Source organism: Rhinolophus hipposideros (genome assembly GCF_964194185.1).
Source record: "Rhinolophus hipposideros genome assembly, chromosome: 2".
Lineage (NCBI taxonomy): Eukaryota > Metazoa > Chordata > Mammalia > Chiroptera > Rhinolophidae > Rhinolophus > Rhinolophus hipposideros.
In genome coordinates this window covers 40,925,862-40,944,755 of record NC_138048.1, presented here as the reverse complement: position 1 = coordinate 40,944,755, position 18,894 = coordinate 40,925,862, and the positions used below count along the sequence as shown (strand labels likewise).

Here is an 18,894-nt window from a genome sequence, read left to right as displayed (position 1 = left end):
CTTCTGATTTCACTTGGGGATAGATAGTCTGGTGCCTGAGAAAGTCTTGTTACAAGATTACATTTTCTTGGGGAGCTCAGACCCCACAAATGGAATTTTCCTCAGGTATTCCAGTATTCCTCAGGTATTTCTCACATTGGGGAAAGACGATAAACTAAAGTTAAATATATTGCATGTTAGCTGGAGATAATTATTAAAAAGAAATATTAAAAAAGATTGCTGAGAGTGCTGAAGTCCATAGGAGGATGGGAAGAACTCTCTGGAAAGGTGACATAGCTGATAAGATGTGGCTCTCCTGGTTAGAGGACAAGGATGGCTCTCAGTTATACCTTCAGAACGGAGTGTATTAGAAATGACTGTTTCACAGGTTTCACAACTTGCTTTCAGAAAATGGACTGGGCAAAGTGAGCCATGTGGCTTTCTGGGGAACAGCATTCCAGACAGTGGGAACTGAGATGGGAGTGAGCCTGGAGTAGCTGAGATGCACAAATGGGGACATCATATCTGTTGTAAATGAAGGGACAGATGTGGGAAAGGAAGTAGGAGAGATAAGAGGGGCAGGGCAGGGTAAACCATGTAGGGCCTCATGAAACACCACAAGGACTTACATTTTTTACTTGAAGTAAGATGTAAACTTCTGTTAAGTGCCTACCCCGTTCTTAACACTGGCTGCTGTAGAGATCAATAATAAAAAAACTAAAAACTGAAGAGTTCATAATCTAATTGGGGTCCATTGACAGTCTGAGGAGGGGCAGGCAGGTCAGCGTGTGTAAGCCAGTTGGGAAAGAAGAGTCTGTTTTACACAGGATTTTGAAGTAGATGAAAAGACAATACAAGAATGGACATTTTAAGTGAGGAAAGTGGCAGGTGAAAAGTCAAAGGAAAAAATCAACTGGTCACATAAAATCCTTTACCATCTTCCCACAAAAGTTATTCCTTAGAATGTTATTGGTGTTGGTATTGTTCATTTAATAAGAATGGGAGCCACTGAACAGCCTGATAGCAACTCTCTTCTTTTAGAAATGGAAGAAACAGTCCGTCAACTAATGATCAGCAAATTTGGCCGCGTGATAGACCTAGAAGCTCTTCAGACACTTTCTGTGAATACAACACTTGAAGAACTCAGGATCAAAAAACTTCGAAAGGAGCTATTGAATGCAAAGGAAATTAAGATGTGGGAGGTATGGATGAGTGGGCACGTGATCTATAATACTTTGGTTGTACTTGTGTGGAGGCAAGGAATCCTGGTGAGCTGTAAGTGGTTCCTGCAAAGCCTCTGTGCGGCTGGAGCCAGATCTGTGACCCCTACCCCCACGGTGATCTTGTGATCTTAAGCCTGTCTTGGTTTCCTCACCATTCACTTAGTTGGAGGGACTTGTCTTCTTGGGATGGATGTACCAGCACTGGGGTTTGGGGTCCAGGATACATGTAAATACGATGGTAAGATGGCATGAAAGATGCCAGATTTCATTTTGAGGTCTACCTTAATGTATAAATACTTAGTGTTAGAAGTGGCACTGCTCTATTCTGAGGATCCTAATTGTATTTCTCTATATAGCTTTTGCATGCTGTTATAATCTGGAAATTAGAAAACATCTCTAAGTAGTAAACTTTATAACAAGTTATGGCCTATTTAGCTGGGAGGATCTTAGAAGATGTTCATGCTTGCATTGTTCCTGGAGCCATGTCATGAGGCAGTGCCCCAGTTACAGCCTGATTCAAAGACAGGAGCTTTTACAAAGATTGTAGAAGCCCACAAATCATTGTGACTTCTCCTGTTTACTGTCTTATCTCATCAATAGATGGGAGAGGAGGAGAGGTTCCTAGTGCTACCTTTTCTTGTCCAAGATTTGCCACAGAATAAGCAAGTAACTTAAGTGTTCATGTCAGTGGGACTGGTCCCTACCAAGGGAGTGCTGGGGATAATATGTGCAATCTAAAATAATTTGTTGGAGCAATAAGAGAACAAAGGAAAGCCACTAGCAGCTGTATGGCCATTCAAGTAGTTTTGGGATTCTGGGCCAAGACTGCAGAAAGAGCAATTGATGCAAGTTTCCCACTTAAATTATCACTCTCCCTTTAAATTAATAAACACTAGCGCTCAGTCTGCACACTAATTTCATTCCTCAGTAAGGAGTATATCTATCTTATTTTTACCAACTTTTATCCTGACATTCTTCTTATGTTTTCTCTAGTCAAACCAGACCAAATGCAGTTGCTTCTGGTTGCATTTTCATATTGGCTTGTGATTATATTTTCCTATGTGCATGTCACTTCATTTGCCTGATGGTTTTGATCAAATCTGGACATTCATTTTTCTCTGTTTCCTCTCATTCACTTCATCCATTTTGCGTGTTCCTGCCCTGGTAGGAAAAGATTGCTCAAGTGCGATGGGAACTGATGATGAAGACAAAAGAACACACCAAAAAGCTTCATCAGATGAATGATTTATGTATTGAAAAGAACAAACTAGATTCTCGCTTGAACACCCTACAGAACCAGCAGGTATGCTCCTTTTCTTCAGACCTTTTGTTAGAATTGGGGAAGCTTTGTAAAGGTAGCTGTTCACAAAAGTGTCAAGTGCTGGCATTTAAACAAACCTTGATCTTGGACGCTCTGGCCCACCTGCATTGCTGACAACATTGAGTGGATACTGGCCACGTTACAGTGAGCCTGAGGGACTAGCTCTATTGTATGCCTCCTGGGTGCCATGGATTTATAGAAGTACTAATCTGCAGGGTTTGCCTTGGCCCTGGAGAGGTAAGGTTATTTAGGTATAAATAATGATACTAATATACTCCCTGAATTTGGTATCAAACATCCATTTCCAATATACGTTTATCTCTTTGACCCAAAGTGGGCATCTTGAATTGTGGGATGTTACTTTACTAAAACATTTGTTACTTCTGATGGCTTTCAACTTGTTCTCATATATTTGAGTCACACGTAGTAGTCCTTACTATGTGGTGGATACTACTTATTTATAAAAATTCACCCTATTTAAGCCTTGCCCTCTAGGATCTTAACACATATTCTAAACTATATGTCATCCTTACAATAGTATTTGCCCGTTGTTTGTTTCTGTTGGTTTTCTTCATGTTTTCGTTAAGCTCCCTGGAAATGCGGTCTAGGTCAGAGGTTTTCAGTGTGGTTGCTGAGTAACAGCATCAGTATCACCTGTGAAAATGGTTAGAGGCGCAATTTCGTGGGATCCAACCCAGATCTACTGAGTCAGAAGCTGGTGGGTAACAGCTTAACAAGCCTTCCAGGTGATTCTGATGCATGATCGAGTTTAAAAATCACTGGTCTTAGCAAAAGTCCAAAAGAACAATGTGATTTATTCCAGGGAGAATGAATAAGAGGATTTGAGAGGCTTATAATCGGAGATCAGATGTGAGAGGAAGACTAGAATTTAAATATCAAGGGCCCTTTATCCACCTAAGAGTTTTTAAGTGGAGAACCAAGGCAGTGTTCGAGAAAGTTAATGCCTAAACCAAATCTTCACAGAATAAGCAGTCAGTAAACATTTCTTGACTGGATGTGCTTTGGTAAATCCAGATATACTGGAGTTTGGGTAGGAGATCAGTTGAATGGAAAAATAAATAGGATGTCTCTTTACATAGTATATCTTTATGGTATGCTTTTACATGTATAATCTCTTTATATGGGGTATCTCATTTAATCCTAAAACTAACTACTTTCCAAAGCTCAGAGTAGTTAAATAACTTGCTGAAGCTTTCAGAGCTAATGCATGAGGAAGTTAAGTTTTTAAACTGAGGTCTGCCTCCTTCCCTCCATTGCTACTATTCTTACAACAATCTAGGCAGGAACCGGGATTCAGATGGTAAGAAACTAATGTCACAAGACATTTCAAAATCAGAATAGCCAAAATTTGTTTGGATGTGGTGTCCTTTGAAAGGAGCTTAAATAGGGTCATTTTTCTCACTTAACAAGCAGTCTGGAGGACATGACTAAGGGGTTTTGGTTTAGTGGATTCGTGATGTCAGGAGCCAGTATCTCTGTGATTTTCTGAGTCACGAGGCCACCTCAGCTCTGTTTCCCATCCATAGGCCCAGCCTCTTCTGTCCCTTTCATTTCAAAAGCAAGTTTTCTTTTTATATCCACTTAGCCACCTCTAGTTGGAAGAGAAACTGGGTACGGTTAGTGTTTAGCTTTCAGAGGCTCTAAAGTGAGGGCAGGCAAGGGAGAAGAGGCAGAAGCGGTTGGGTAGTGGTAACCCCCTCTCACTACGAAGTTCTGCCATAGTGAGGGTGATGGACTACTCACGGACTGTCCACTTCAGGTAACCTGTTTCTCACTCTGCTTCCAGTCCTTTAATAACATAGTGAATTGGGCCAGTTCATGAATTTCTCAATCTCAGTTTCTGTATCTGTAAAATTGGAATAGCCATCTAGTTCGGAGTTGTTGTGAGGATTAAACGAGACAGCATATGTAAATCCCCAGGCATAGAGTAGATACTAGATAAGTGGCATGTCCCTTTCTTTAATGTGCATTCAAATTTTATCAAGCATCTATGCAACGAGCTCCAGGGTGAGTGCCGGGCAGAGCGGTGAGATCCAGACACACCAGGCCCTGTATCTAAGAGGCACAGGATCTTGTGAGGAGGATATGTCAAACAAACGTTTTGGTTGAACCACAATAAACTGTCACCTTTTTAGTTTTAAAAATGGTTAAATATAAATTTCAAATGATTCAATATGATAATTACAAACGTGTCATGGTTATTTTGATAGAACACAGAGCAGGAAATCCTAGCCTAGTCCATGGGGCAAAGAAGCCCTCCCTAGAAGTGCTGTCCGTCTGAAGCCTGAGCAGGAGTTGGCTGGACAGGGAAAGAAATCAGATAAGGAAATAGATTTTCTTTTTGGATAAAATATGTCTATGCGCTGTGTAGAAAAAGGAGTAATCTTGTCTTTTATGATTCCACCGATGAGCCCTCTAGGTGTATGAATGATAGCTAGCTTAAGCAGTTACCCATCTGAAGGGGATTTTCATTTTAAGAGTTCATTAGCCTAAAAGGACAAATATGTCCAACGGTAGAATGTCAGTGGAAGAATGAAAGTCCCTTAACATAAGGAGAAATGGGTGTTTAAATGGGCTGAAGGCAGGCACTCCTCGCAGTTGTGTAAGGGCAGGGACCTTTTCACGTTCCAAATGATGCTTAAAGTATGGACGTGTCTTCTTTCAACAGGGCAATGCCTTCCAGGGCCTTCGGAAAGCAGATATTGTGGCAAGAGAGAAGGTCACTGAGTTGATCCAACTCCAGGCAAAGAGGATTGTGGCCTTAAAGGAAGAGATTGCTCTTTTGCGTAAGAAAGGTGGCTTTATCCTCCCACCCATTCAGTCCGCACAAGAGAAGAGGTGAAGCCCTTGGACCTTTCAAGTTTGCTTTTTTTCTTCAAATCCATCCAAGGTTTCTGACATAAAATTCACCAGAAGTTGTTTCACTGTCTTTCTGCAACAATCCTGTTATTTTAAAGTGAACTTACCTAAAGGTCTAAAACAAGATCCAGTCATGTAGTTTTAATAATTTTTGGTTACCTTAGAACTGACTGCAGCGCCCAACATCTATTTATTATGGAACTGAATCGTTTTAGGTCTGTTTGGAACCAACTGGACTGAATATGAGGTCTCAGAAGGTTGTATCTCAAACTGCAAAACAGCAGCTTTAGTATGGCCTGTTTTTAGGAAATTTGTTTGGTCATCTGATTTTTTTTCGCCATTGGCAAGAAAAACTATCACTGAAAGCATTAGTCCTGTCCCATTTTTTTTTTTAAGCCAGTGGGCCAGAAGGTGAGCTACAGCCCAGATCTGAGGGTCCCCTGTATTCTCTAAGTGAAGCTTGAGAACACTAGCCCTGTCCTGCTCCTGGGAAGGTCTCTAAGCCAGGTTGTGTATATGGTCACATCTCATTTCTCTTACCTGCCCTACAGCTCCTTTCTTATCATTTCCATGTTAATTGTAGTGCTTCATTTTATTTCTTAAAATGTTTTTAAAATAGTTTTTCTGAAAATCATGTGTCTCAATGAGAGTGTTTCCAATTTAGCGGTTGGATGGAAAAAGTTCTGGCCAGCAGAGGGCGCACTTGTCCCAGGCAGTTAGCATCAGTCCTGGGCTTTCCTAGGGATCTTGGTTACCCTGTTCATGACAAGAGAAGCCAGGGTCTGGCACAATGACTCTTAATGAGATTAAGTGTCTCAAGTGACATTTCATCCGTAACTTTACTGAAATCTAGAAGAGAGACTGCAAGTCTGCAGTTCTAGGTTCCACGTATGAAGATGGATCCTGTGGTTGAACAGCAAACAGTAAGTAAATGCTGACTTTAAACAACTAGTGAGTCAACTCCTCTGGCAATTGTTGGTGTGTCTTTGGAAAGAAGGGAAGTGAATTTTATCAGGCATTTACCACATGTTCACGTGTAGCATAACACGTAACTAAATGGAGAAAATACTTGGACTTCAACACACACACACACACACACACACACACACACACACACACCTATATAGAAAGGCTTTGTTTCATTCCTTCGATATGATCCAAGTTTTACCTCAAGTCCAGTCAGTAAGAGAAGTGTGAATCTGCTTCTCTTTGCCTGCTGTATACTGTCTCCCTCCCGGACTAAACAGTTATTCATGCATTCTGTATGAGTAAAAAACACCACTGACATTCATTCAATATTTACAAAGACAAAAAATTAGAAACATCTGCTACCTTTTCCAGATCTCATCTCTTGATGGATCTGAAAATATCACAAATGGGTGTTTTCTTCAGCTACTCAAAGGCTGAATCCTGACCTCTAAGGAGGACACTGACTCCTACGTGACTAAGCTGAAGGTTACAGGGCAGACTAAACATTTATTTAGAAGTTACAGTGTTTGTTTTTAGAGATATGTTGCCACAGATTATTGATTCTGGAAGGTTTGTTAATGCTTATAGTACTATACACGTCTCAGTCTACTCTCACGGGCATCGTCTGAAAACTTCCCGTAACACGAGATCCGACCATCTTCACAGGCGTCTGCAGCCTGTTGTAGCACGGCCCTGGCTTTTCTCCCCTGGTCTTCACAGACAGTGCCTAGGATTCTTCCCTTCAGCAGCTGCTCTGGGCCTCCTGCAGCCTCAGTCTCTTCTGGCCAGTCTCTGTTCCTCTTTCCTGGTTGACTCCTGTTATGTTGTAGCTTGTTTTTCCTCTCATAACTGCCATGGGTAGGATTCCCTATGTCTCTCCAGAATTACAAAAACACATACACATTTATTTACAAGTGTATAAATATATAAATATGGCTATTATAGAAAAATAAATACCCATTTTCTCTGTCTCTTTTTAAAAATGACAATATATAGTCTTTCTGGAATATTGGTTTCTTCCTAAATTGTGGGAGGTGGTGTTTCAAAAGATACATGCACTGGTGGGCTGGGGGAGAGCCGTCTCCCAAGCTCCTGTCCTAGGTAGGCCCCCGTGGGGTGCTGGGGACACCACTCTCCACCCATGTGGCAGGAGTCAGGACTGTCCACTTCTTCAACGGGTACAAGACCCAAGCAGCATGGAGGGCCTGTGGGGAGAGAAAAGTGGGACACGTTAAAATCCAGACTAACCAATAACCAATGCTCAGTGGTACTGGGTCAGTCTCTCTCTGCGATGGAAGTTGATTCCACTGGTCCTAAAGGACAGCCACTTACAGCCACGACAAGGGCATCTCTGTGCCCTCGAAGGTCTCTCACAGACATGGAGCAGGCCACTCATAACCCACATCCCACCTACACCTTTCAGTGCTGGGAACGTGGTGACTCTCAAACACTTAGCCTATATTCCAGGGCTGAACCCATGAAGTGTGGAAGGAAGCCCTGCTCCTTCCAGATTTAGGGTGCTCGTCCACCCTTCTAGTATGATCACCCCACTCACAGTTTTCACTCCCCCAAATGAGGCAGTCTAGCTTTCACGATGGTTCTAGGGCTGCCTGTCTTTTAGAATTTCAGCTCCCAGAAGCAGGGCTGAGGCTCTGCATGTGGACCTACGTCCATGTCATGGACGCTGAGAAACATCAGCCGTGCCTCCGAACCAGCCTGCGCCCACCCAAGTATGCACTGACTTCCAAGAGACTGGTACAAGGAAGACGGGGGCATGGGGCTGGCGTGCATTGGGTCCCTGGGAAGAAAAGTTCTGTGGAAGCACAGAGTTATGATGATGATGTTTGTGAGAACTTGGCTCTTTCGTGACTGATGTAACCTTAGTCCTTAATTAAGAGACAAGACCCAACAGAGCAAGGTATTTTGGAGTGATTAGAAAACACTTCTCAGTGTGATGAGAGGCAGTAAGAATTTGTGAGTGGCCTTGGAAATGCAGAGACCAAAGGACTTCTTTCTCTAAAGTGGCAAAATGCCCTTTTCCCTTAGCCTTTGAGGTCACAGCTTCCCATGCTGGAGAAGGGCCCAACTGGTACATTCCCATAGGTCTGCTGGGCCTTGAGGCAGGAAGGAGGGTGGCCAGCCACCTTTGCCTTCTCTGTGTCCCGTGTGTAAAAGCTGTGGATGGCTCCTTATCAAGCACGGCTACCAATTATTATTAATTTCCCTCTTCCAAGTGACTCCTGGGTGACCTCATGTCATCCCCACACTGTCCAATTTCCAGCCTGGCCCTTGCACCGACCTGGGTGAAAAAGAGGGTCCCACGTCGTTTCCAGCCCAGGATTCTGGGGCACACCCCTCATTCCTAATTGGCTGGCAGCAGCAGGCTTCTCCTGGAGGTGGTGGCAGTCCTGATGGGTCTGGAGCAGCTGGTGAGTTGAGTCATCAGGCAGTGTGTATAAGAAGGAGCCCTCGTCTGGGTTAGCCTTGGTTCCTCTGCATGCACGAGACCAGGAGGGAAGGTGAGGTACAGGCAGACTGAGCCCACATTGCCGCCGCCCAGCTGTTTCCCTGACCGAGGGTACCAGAGGGGGTCAGAGCTCAGACTGGCAGGGACTGCTCCACTCTGAACACGAAGAGGTGCCACACCATCATTCCCATGGGTAATTCTAGTCCCCCTCCATTTTATTCTGTGTAAGCCCAGAGTGTATGAGACAATGCGTGTCCAGGGGCAAAGCCCGCAGTATGTGGCTGCTCTCGCCTGCCACGTGAGGGGAGGATTCAGAGGCCACCCCATGCTCCAGAACAGAAAGGGCATCCTGACTGCAGATACCCCCTGGGTAAGAGTCCAGTGGAACAGGTGTCAGGTGTGGGGACCGTGAGAGAAGCTGTCACTCAACCTCTCAGTGACTGATGCTGGATTTGGGGACCTAAAGGGTACGTGAGCTCTGGGGCTGGGGAGTAGAAGGCAGGGATGGGGAGGGCCTGGTTACCTGGGGATTTGGTGACTGTGGACGTCATATCCATTGCCAAGCACGGTCTGCCTCAGCAGGCTGTTGGTGTCATCCTGCTGCTCAAAAGAGTAACGAAAATGTCATATCAGAGTCCAGGAAAGTTTCCTGTTCATTCTTCAATAGGATGAGCTGTTCCTGACTAAAGAAAGCCTGGCTAGCAGCCCAGCAGTAGAGGCTGGAAGGGAGGAAGCCCCAGGAGGCAGCCCAGCCACTCTCTCCATAGTGCCTGCCTGTGCCTGCTTGCCCACACACCCAGGACTGTTACCTGCTGAAGCTCCCCTGGGCAGTGTTGCTGAGGTTTCATGCCTGCGTAGCCCATGGCAGTTGCTGGACAGCCCCTGTTCACATGTGCCCCATTGGCACAGACCCGTCCATTGGTGCCATTGAGGTAGGGCTGCCCATTGGCTCGGTGGCCTGGGAGTCCTCCCAGTGGTACCATAGTGTATTGGCAGGAGGAAGACAGAAGGGCACTTCGAGGAAAACCCAGGTCTGTTGTATGTTCTGGAAGGACAGAAGGATAGAGAGACGCTTGGGCCAAGGAGACCTGGGGCAGCTTGAAAAGTCCCACGTGAATCTCAGAAAACTCTGAACCATGAGGTCAAATGAAGTAGGGAGTTGACACTGCCCCAGGGACGAGCATATTCTCCCTCAGAAGATTCTTCCTGTCACCCATTTCTTCCTAACATCTAGACTTTTTTTGCAATAGGGAGATGAATGAAGGGATACAGAAGCAAGAGTTTAGGGGAAGAAGGTGTTGAACAAACAGAAGGAGCAATATTTAGGTGAGGCCACTTGACCAGGTGTGTGCCGTTTGAAGCAGAAATTAGTGAATAACAGTCAGATTAACCCAGGATAAGGGGGAAAGCTTAAGGCAGCCCTGGACCCAAAGAGGCAGGAAATGTTTGGAGGGAAGAGGCAGGTTGCTATGAGCATGCAGTCAGAGCAGCAGCTTCAGACATTACAAGGACTTGGAGCCAGGTAAGCATGGAGCTCCCGAGATGCAGAGAGGACAAACGCCCACTTCTTCATCCTCTCCTCCATCTGCCGAGGCCCATGCACTTGGAGGAAAGGGCCCGATCTTGGAGTACGTGTTCTCTGACTCTCTCCAAGCCCTCGGGGGGACCCGGGACTTGAGTGCCAGTGAACGGGAAGTAGGGTGCCTCCGATCCTGCCCTGGACGGAGACCTCCTTGGAGGCCTGGGGGCCCGTCCTCCCCTCTCCAGGTTCCTTCCGCTTGGTGCTGAGAAGGGTCACTCACTCACTTTGCTTAGACCAGGCCCTCCACAAGCAGAAGGGGATGAAGGCGACAATGATGAGGACCACAGAGCCCAGGACGACCCCGACAATCAGGTAGGGCAGGTCGCTGGAGCGTGCCACCATGGCCCCGGTGCCCACGGGCCGCTCCATGGTTTCAGGGGGTGGCGGCTGAGGTGGAGCCAGAGTCGGGGGTGCGAGTCGACCAGGCTGACCAGAAGACTTCCGAGCTGTAATTGTGAACAAAACTCAGATCTGTAATTGTGCTGTAATTGTGAACAAAACTCAGATCAGCATCTATTTGACATTTCTTTTTCAGCAAATGAAAAGAAACAATATTCTGATTCCATGGGGGTGGGAAATGGGTCAAATTCACAAGGCAGGGCCTTGAAATTCTTTATTAGAGAGTGTGGTGCCCAGGCTCAGCATGAAATTGGCACCTAATGTGAAATTTGGTGTCGTCGAAGAGAACTGAACTTTGTATTTTAAAAGGCAACCTGAGATATTTGTGAGTCATGCACTCGAGTCAGACTGGGTCTTCTGGGCATAAACGGTGTAGCGGTTTTTCTGAAAGAACTGGTGAACTTTTGGAAGAAAATATAAAAAATGCATAAAACCAGCAAAAGACTGGGAATAGAAGAATTTACCCATGTACTTGCTCTTTCTGGGAGGATTAAGAGATGTGAAGCACTAGATATGAGCTCGCATCACAGAGAAGGGAAATGGGTGTTGGGACTTCCTGGGACAGACAGTAATTGTAAAACGCCAATTCAAAGGTGACAAGTTAAGATGGTAAACTCCCCGTCTGCGTTTTGCTATTATCAGGGTGTCTCGGACATTGTTAACTCCTCTTCACAGCCTTCTTCCCCTTGACTTTCCGATAGCATAGGCTTCTCATTTCCTCACTACCTCTCGGCTGCTTCTCCCATTTCTCTTTCCCTGTTCCTTTCTGTCTTCTTCTCAGATACTGGGAGGTCTTCCTGGTCCCTCTCGGTCTGTACTCTCTGTGTACTCTCATCTGTTCCCATGAACATCCTAGCCTATATCCTAATGACTGCCAAATACCCCTACCCAGGGTCCTCACCAGGCAGACCTACTTCTCTCATGGGACACTTGCATTTTGATGTTTCAGAAGAATCAGATTTAGTAAGTCTCTTTTACCTTGTTTGTGTCTCATAGGATCTGGTTCTCTTCTGGCCTCCCCCATTTCAATACGTGACAACATTACCCATGTGGTACTTTAAGCTCAAAAGCTCAAGGCTTCCTTTGAACGCCTTTCTCTCTCCCAGCCCTGACATGCTGTCCGTCCCTAGTCCTAAACACATTTCCTCAGAAAAGAGCCCCACATTCATCCCTTCTCTTCACCTTTACTTCACAGCCCCCATTCTCTTCCCCCAGCCATCCCTGCAGAGTCACCAGTAACCCTCTGAAAACAGAGCCAGCAGTGACCCTCTACCTCGTAGCCCAGAGGATCCTCGATGCCCAGGGCCCACCAGTGTCCCTGGCACCTTCCCCCCTCTTGTTTTCCTTCCAGGCACCAGACATTCCAAGCATCTGGAGTTACTTGCAGGCTGCCACTCCCTCCTGCCACTCCCTCCTCAGCTCAGCCTGAAGATTCAATCTTTCCAAAAGATCAGTACGAAGCCTTTGTGAAGTCTCTGTTCTTAGTCCTGGACACTTATCTGCCCCCTCACTTCACTGTATATGACAGAAGAGGGCAGGCTGAGCAAACAGGTGTCACTCAGTATTTGGTGAATAACTGAGGGAAAGCAGTGCAAAGCTGGAGAATGTTGCCAGTGATAGGAAAATGGGTTGTTTTCTTATCTCGATTCCTATTCCTCAGTGATCTTCTCCTGATTATATTCTTTGCAATGCACCTGCTTTATACACTTCCAGTATTTGCAAAATGGAGATAATGATACATATCCACTTGATCAATGTGAAACTATTAATAAGTTAATGTGTGAATATGCTTAATGTGTTTTAGTGCAGAGAAAGAGTCTAGGCTTGCTCCACCTCTAGCTGGCTGCGTGACCTTGGTTAAGGTGTATCATTTTCTGATGCTTAGTTTCCTTCCTATCTCATGGTGTTGTAGTTAAATTAAGTAAACATTGAATGTTATCGTAGGAGTAAAGTGTTTAGAGAAAGCTCCCAACCTAAGAATGGGTTCTAGTCCATGAATTCACGTATGAGTTAGTTCCCAAGTTCCTTGTAGCCGTCATTGTGGCAAACTATTCATACATAGTAAGGGGCACAGGCAAATGAACAGAAGGATTAGAAATGACAAAGTTGAGGGGTACTTGGAAAATAAGGAGTCTTTCTGGGGAAGAGATACCCAGAAAGGCCCACAGAACGATGACTTTGACCTAGTTTGCTGAAAATTTCAAGAGGAGAAGAGACTCACCTTTGGTTTCACAGATCATCACGTTGCTGAACTCGCTCTCCCCTCCTTCATTAAAGCACTGCATCTTGATGTCATAGGAGGTCTCTGGCTGCAGGTGGCTGATGGAGTGCCAGTATCTATCTCCTGGGAAACAGAACAAGAGAATTACAAGTAGTGATGTGTATCTGGTTTGCTTGGCTCCCAATGGCAGTCCAACTCAGACAGCGCTGTGTGCCTGGGCTGGTGCCACTGACTGGCACAGGGGGCCATGTGGTAGAGGACACTAGAGAAAATGTCCCAGCTTCCCACCCTAGTTCCTGTTGTCCCATCACCATGGAAAGCAAGCATGTGGGTTTGTGAACTTGATGAGCCCAAGTGGGTCACGAAGGAGTCATGATATGGGGCACAGATGCTTTGGGTCCCACAAGCCCAGGTTTTATACTTTCACCAACACCAAGACCCTCTTGCCAACAGAGGAAACTAAATCACACAGAAGTGTTTCTCACCTTCCACCATATCCTTTTTGTAGTCGCTATCATTGTCACTGTCTGTGGGTCGATAATAGATATAAAAGCCATGGATTGGAGTGTTGTTGTTACTTGCTGGAATATACTATTAGGGAATGGAGAAGAAACATGTTGACAGTGGAGCAGAGGAATCATCAGTGAGCAGAACCACTGAGGGATGGAAATTTTACCCCAGCCGAGAATTTAAAATTCACTGGGGGAGCCTGGCAGACATTTCCAATATCCCCAATGCTCTCTGGAGGATGCTGTGGAGATCACTCATTATTTTATTTAGCTTAGCGTTCACCTAGCTTTTGGAGAAAAGAAACAAACTGCCATTTCCCCAAAGACTTAAGTACCCTTTGAACCTGCCTGGATATGTGAGGGTGAGAGTCTCTCTGGCCCAACGCTCAGGTACATGGGCGGAGGAACATGTAAGGGGAAACACAAAAGTAATTCCTCCCTGCCTATGCTTTAGGTAGCCAGCTCCTGCCCAACGCTAAGCTCAGCCCACCTTCCCGTTGCAATCTGTGCAAGGTCACTTACCATCCACTTGAGCATGATGGTGGTCTCGTTGACCGCATCAGTAAAGGTGATGTAAGGGCCCGCCACGGGCCTCTCGTATATGCGGCCACTGTAGCCCGACACCACGTAGGGCCGGGAGGGGGCGCTGGGCTCGCTCTCCCCCAGCATATTCAGAGCCCGGACTCGGAACTTGTAGGAGGTGCCTAGTGAGAGAGACCCTCACTGAACTCAGGGGCTGGGAAACACCTTCCAACTCCCTCACGGCCCGCCTGTCCAGGCCTCACACCTGGAGGGAATCTTCTGGGCAGCCCTTCCCCAAAGGACTCACAAGAACGCCCACCCTCATCAGAAAGGAGCCACATAGGGAGATGGCTCTGGGCCTCTTAGGTGGAGAGGAAGGGAGGGAGAAGGGCTTGTGGGACCAAGGTAACACCATCAAGAGCATCCATAGGAGCCCAGTGGCAGGTGGAGGATGGGAAGTGACAAGAACCTCCAAAGCTCTCATTCTGCAGGTGGCCGAGGGCAGCAGAGGGACCAGGTAGGACGGTGGTCAGGCCCCTACCTTTCTCTAAGCCTGTGATCTCCACTGAGAGCCGGGAGGGAGGGATGGCACTGGTGGCCAGAATCCAGTCCCCCACTTTCTTGAGCTTCTTGTACTCCACACGGAAGGACTGGATTGGGAAGCCGCCATTCCCACGGGGGATCCAGGTCACGTACACTGATGTCTCCGAGGCCATGGAGATAGTGGGCCTGTCTGGGGCTTCTGGGGCTGGGGAAACCATGCATGAGGGAGGAAGAAAGAAGAAGGGGACAGGATTAGGCGATAACCGTTCCATGGCGCCTGGACTTGGCCTGTTTCTGATAGGGCCTGCTCCTCCCTGCAGCCCTCCATCCTGCTGGCTGCACCCGATCTTCCTAGGGCCTACTTGGGTTGCCCTCGCCCTGGAGGAGCACTTGAGACCTCTAAAAGCTACACTTCTGTAATGTCAGCATGTGGAGGGCCAAGGGTAGGATGCTCTCCCCTCCACTGTCTCTGGAACCACAGCGCCAGCAACCCCACTGTCAGACTCCGCTGTTCTACTGAAAAGCTCTAATCTACATTTCCTCATTGTGGGCATCTGGGGAGATGCCAAGAGAATGTCATAAGGACCCCCAGACCCACAGAACCAAGATCCCATTCCACCTGCAGCAGTGAACCTAAGGCTGTGGACCTGGTTCCACTTCTGACTGCTCATCACCTCACCCCTCTGGGTTTCTGGGGGCTTACGGGAGAGGCGGCCATGGTCCGGCTGGCTGCTGCTCTGGAGGCTGGCTCCAGGGTCATCTCTCTGGATCTGCTGTTCCTTGCTGGCCATGATTTCAGGTTTGGGCCGCCGTCCTGGGTAGAAATGGGTTGAGATGAGCAAGGGAGGGAGTGTGCATTAGGGCTCCCTTTCCAGAGTCCTTTCTGCCTGAGGTCTGATAAGGAGATGCAAATAATGCAGGACATTGGAAGTGTGGTCTGATTCCCAGCTCTGCCTGACAATCATGGGACCGTGTCTGGCCCCCGAGGGAGGGATGGGCACAGGGATGACAGAGAGGCCAGCTGGTGACTCTCCTGCTGAGAGGTGGCATTTCAGCAAGGGCACACAAACCACAGGGAGACAGGAGATGGAAGGATAATAAAGTTCAAGGTGAATAGCTGTGACAAGGTGAGCAGGGCTTCCCACCTGGGCCTGGTAGGATTTGCTCAGGCCCATGGAAACCCCCAGTTGGGGGAAATGACTGACCCTTACCAGTTCGGAAGGTGACCATGGCCGTCTGGCCTTCGCCTGCACAGTTGTAAGCGGCCATCTCCACTTCATATAAGCTCCCGGGGTCCAGTCTGGTGAGGGTTAGGCGGTGCTGGTTGGCCGGAATGCCAGAGATAGTCCAATCGTCAGAGGAGTTTGTGACCTGCTGGAGAAGGTGCATGGTATAAGGACCTGCATCTCAGCCTGGAACTACAGGAAAAGGAAGAGCAGAAATTCTGCAAGGAAAGGAGAACTGAGCCCAGGAGGGCAGGAGGAAGGAAAGGAGAATGGGCCAGGCTAGGAGGGATGACGTTGCTGAGCACAGACGTGCTGGCTCTGGGACATCCATCCCCCCGGGACAGTGAAGTCCAGCTCCCTGACCCCTCATCTAATGATTCCCATCAAAGAAAACCCAGTGGGGAGGGTCACAAGGCCTGACTGATACTGCTGAGAATTTCTCGAAAGACGACCTCTCTCTTTCTGAAAACCACCATATTTAACCCTTTCTCCTTGCTCTATTTAAACCAACCCCAGCTCCTTTAGTATATACTCTAATGAGATGATAATGAGGATGAGAAAAAATAGCAGCACCAGTAGAAATGGCCACACTTGCCAAGTGCTTACTATGTGCTAGGCATGGAACTAAGCACTTTATATGCACTAGAAAGTGCTTTCATGACAATAGCCCAAGGGATTGGTGTTAGTATTATTCCCACTTCACCAATGAGGAGACTAAGACTTGAGAGATGCATAATTTGCCTAAGACTACATCATTCTGCACTGTGAGATTTCAGTCCTCCATTTTCTGCTCCTGCCCTCTTTCCTTGCTTAGAACTTAGAAACTGTAGATGAACTGTAACGATTATGGATTAATATTAATGGCTTCAGATTCCTAGCTCTTTAAATATAAATAAATAAATAAATAAATAAATAAATAAGTAAATAAATAAATAAATAAGCAAGGAAGCAAGCTCCAGGCTTCCCAAAAGCCGATGCTGAGAGGCTGCTGCGTCTCACCCACCCTTCCTTTCAGGACAGAAGACTTAACTGCCAACTGTGCCCATCTCAGAAAGCCTGCTGGAACCCGAAGCTCTGCTTTGCTGAAGGAATTAAACAGCTGGTAGAAAACCTCTTATCTCCAAGCAGAATATTCCAAAGTAGAACAAAACCTGCTATTCAAGGGACAGGGATGGTCTGGGCTCATTAATGTCAGGCTTCTAGGATTTGTTCCAGGGGGAGAAGATTTTACAAACTGAGAATCCCCAGTGGTGCTGGAAACCCAAACACAGTAGCCCAGCGTCTGCAGACGCATCAGGAAATGAAATTCGCTTCACCGTGTGAAAAACGGAAAATGAGCTGAATGATTCCCAGTCTCCAGCAAAAGAGGGGGGCTGAAAAAACACAACCCAAATGCTCATTTTTGATTTCCAAATCCTTTCTTTTGTGATGATCTTTAAGGCATGTTAGTCCCTCAAGAAAGGAACTGCTTTCAAGACATAATTTCTGCCTTGTAAATGTCCACCTCACAACTCCAAATGCCCCACAGATTGGGGGTTCATGGAAGCCAGACCCAGTGGGGACCTCCCACTTCCCCTCCTGCACCTTCTCCCTCAGCCCTCCCAGAACTGGCCTCACACTTCCACTGGGCTCAGAAATGAAAATAAGAAATGGACCAATAATTAGTCACTGTCACACACACTGAGAGGGTAAATGCGGCCTCAGCCTGGCATTTCCGGATCACCATGCCTGGCCTTTGCCAGCCTGCCTCTTGGTGAGACAGTTTCATGGCCACCTATTGGCCTGACAAATATTTTTCTTGCTCTCATGCTGGTTCTTGTCTCCTGGGGACCACGAGTGTTTGGTCTGCCCTGATCTTTGTCCACAACTCTGAGGTGGTGGCGTCCAGTTACACGGAGAAATAAGGAATAGGACCAGCCCTGCCCCATAACCTGGGCTGAACAGTGCTACTTGCTGTTAAAAACGCACTCATCCCCTAGCTGGCTGGCTATGAAGAAGCCAGCAGGCTGAGGGTTAAAGAGAAACGGCCCTGCCTCAGCCCCCACCTAGGAGGCAGCATTGCCCTAGGTGTCCTTCTGACAAAGCCTGAGTCTGTGGACTTGTCCTGACCCAAGGTCTCCTAGGAGAGCAAGGGAAGGGAAAGAACAGGATGAGAGAGGCTGCCAGGGTCCAGAGCAGGGGAGACGGCTTCTGCATAGCCAGCACTTTCCACCGTGCAGGGCTGGTTTTGTTTTTCCTTTGTTCATTTTTTTTGGAGGGGGAAGAAGAGTTGATAAATACTTTCAGGGCCACATTCATATATTTTCCACATTTTCTTCTAAGTACACATAGCAATTTTATAAGCAAAAATATTGTGAATGCATAATAAAATCTAGTATTTGTAATACATTTTTACTTAGCAAATGAGATTTTTAAAAATCCATTTAAGAACAGTAATTGTCTGCTGCCTACTGGCCTTTGAAAGAAAACTGCATGCACCTCGGATGAACAGAAACGTCTTTCAAGGGCATTTTCCTAACGGGAATTTTCTGTCCTTTTTTCCTGAGGAGTAACAGCAAGTGAGAGTGAAGCCCTGAACATGGGTGGCAGTCTGGGGGCCCTGTCCTCCTCACAGGACAAACTGTCCAAGAGGACGGGCTGGCTCAGCTCTGTCCTGTACCCTGACAGAGCCAGAGAGTCCTTCCCTGACAGCTCTCAAAACATTCACCAGGACAGACCCCCTTCTGTCAAGGAGAAATAGCTAAGGTCTGAACAACCTGATGTGTTTTCAACTCAAATGCCTGCTTGTCAAACCTGAGCTATGATGAATCCTGAGAACTGAGGGGGTATTTCACAGCCCTCAGAGAAAATACTTGTTCACAAATATTTGTTTTCCTGGCTCTAGAGCTCACTCGCTATGCCAGAGTTCCTGCAGGTATGTACCCAGCAGAGCTTACTTTGGCTAAAAAACAAAACGAAACAAAACATCAACAACAAACGACAGAGGGAAGAGGAGAGGACAGGTGACGGCTAACAGGGAGACTGTTAAGTCTCCTCTGGTTCTCGGAGCTGGT

General features: G+C 46.7%; 2 protein-coding genes across 5 annotated transcripts in view; one reads left to right on the top strand and one right to left on the bottom strand.

Moving 5' to 3' along the window:
- CFAP44 (cilia and flagella associated protein 44) overlaps window positions 1–6,021 on the top strand; it is a 94,926-nt gene extending 88,905 nt beyond the window's left edge. For both annotated transcript variants that reach the window (XM_081080312.1, XM_081080313.1), the window contains 3 exons: window positions 1,021–1,181; window positions 2,371–2,505; window positions 5,213–6,021. In XM_081080312.1, the coding sequence (XP_080936438.1) occupies window positions 1,021–1,181; window positions 2,371–2,505; window positions 5,213–5,386 (470 nt within the window). In that variant the 3' untranslated portion in view covers window positions 5,387–6,021. The remainder of the gene's footprint in view (window positions 1–1,020; window positions 1,182–2,370; window positions 2,506–5,212) is intronic.
- Window positions 6,022–6,669: 648 nt separating this feature from the next.
- The window catches only part of BOC (BOC cell adhesion associated, oncogene regulated), a 74,662-nt gene continuing 62,437 nt past the window's right edge, over window positions 6,670–18,894 (bottom strand). For 2 of the 3 annotated variants that reach the window (XM_081080330.1, XM_081080331.1), the window contains exons 9-19: window positions 15,827–15,989; window positions 15,319–15,429; window positions 14,614–14,820; window positions 14,073–14,254; window positions 13,527–13,632; window positions 13,042–13,164; window positions 10,646–10,867; window positions 9,649–9,884; window positions 9,363–9,439; window positions 8,672–8,865; window positions 6,850–7,577 (exon numbers count right to left, since the gene is read on the bottom strand). In XM_081080330.1, the coding sequence (XP_080936456.1) occupies window positions 7,393–7,577; window positions 8,672–8,865; window positions 9,363–9,439; window positions 9,649–9,884; window positions 10,646–10,867; window positions 13,042–13,164; window positions 13,527–13,632; window positions 14,073–14,254; window positions 14,614–14,820; window positions 15,319–15,429; window positions 15,827–15,989 (1,806 nt within the window). In that variant the 3' untranslated portion in view covers window positions 6,850–7,392. Of the gene's footprint in view, window positions 7,578–8,671; window positions 8,866–9,362; window positions 9,440–9,648; window positions 9,885–10,645; window positions 10,868–13,041; window positions 13,165–13,526; window positions 13,633–14,072; window positions 14,255–14,613; window positions 14,821–15,318; window positions 15,430–15,826; window positions 15,990–18,894 lie in introns of all 3 variants that reach the window. The other variant, XM_081080332.1, reaches the window with a different exon arrangement.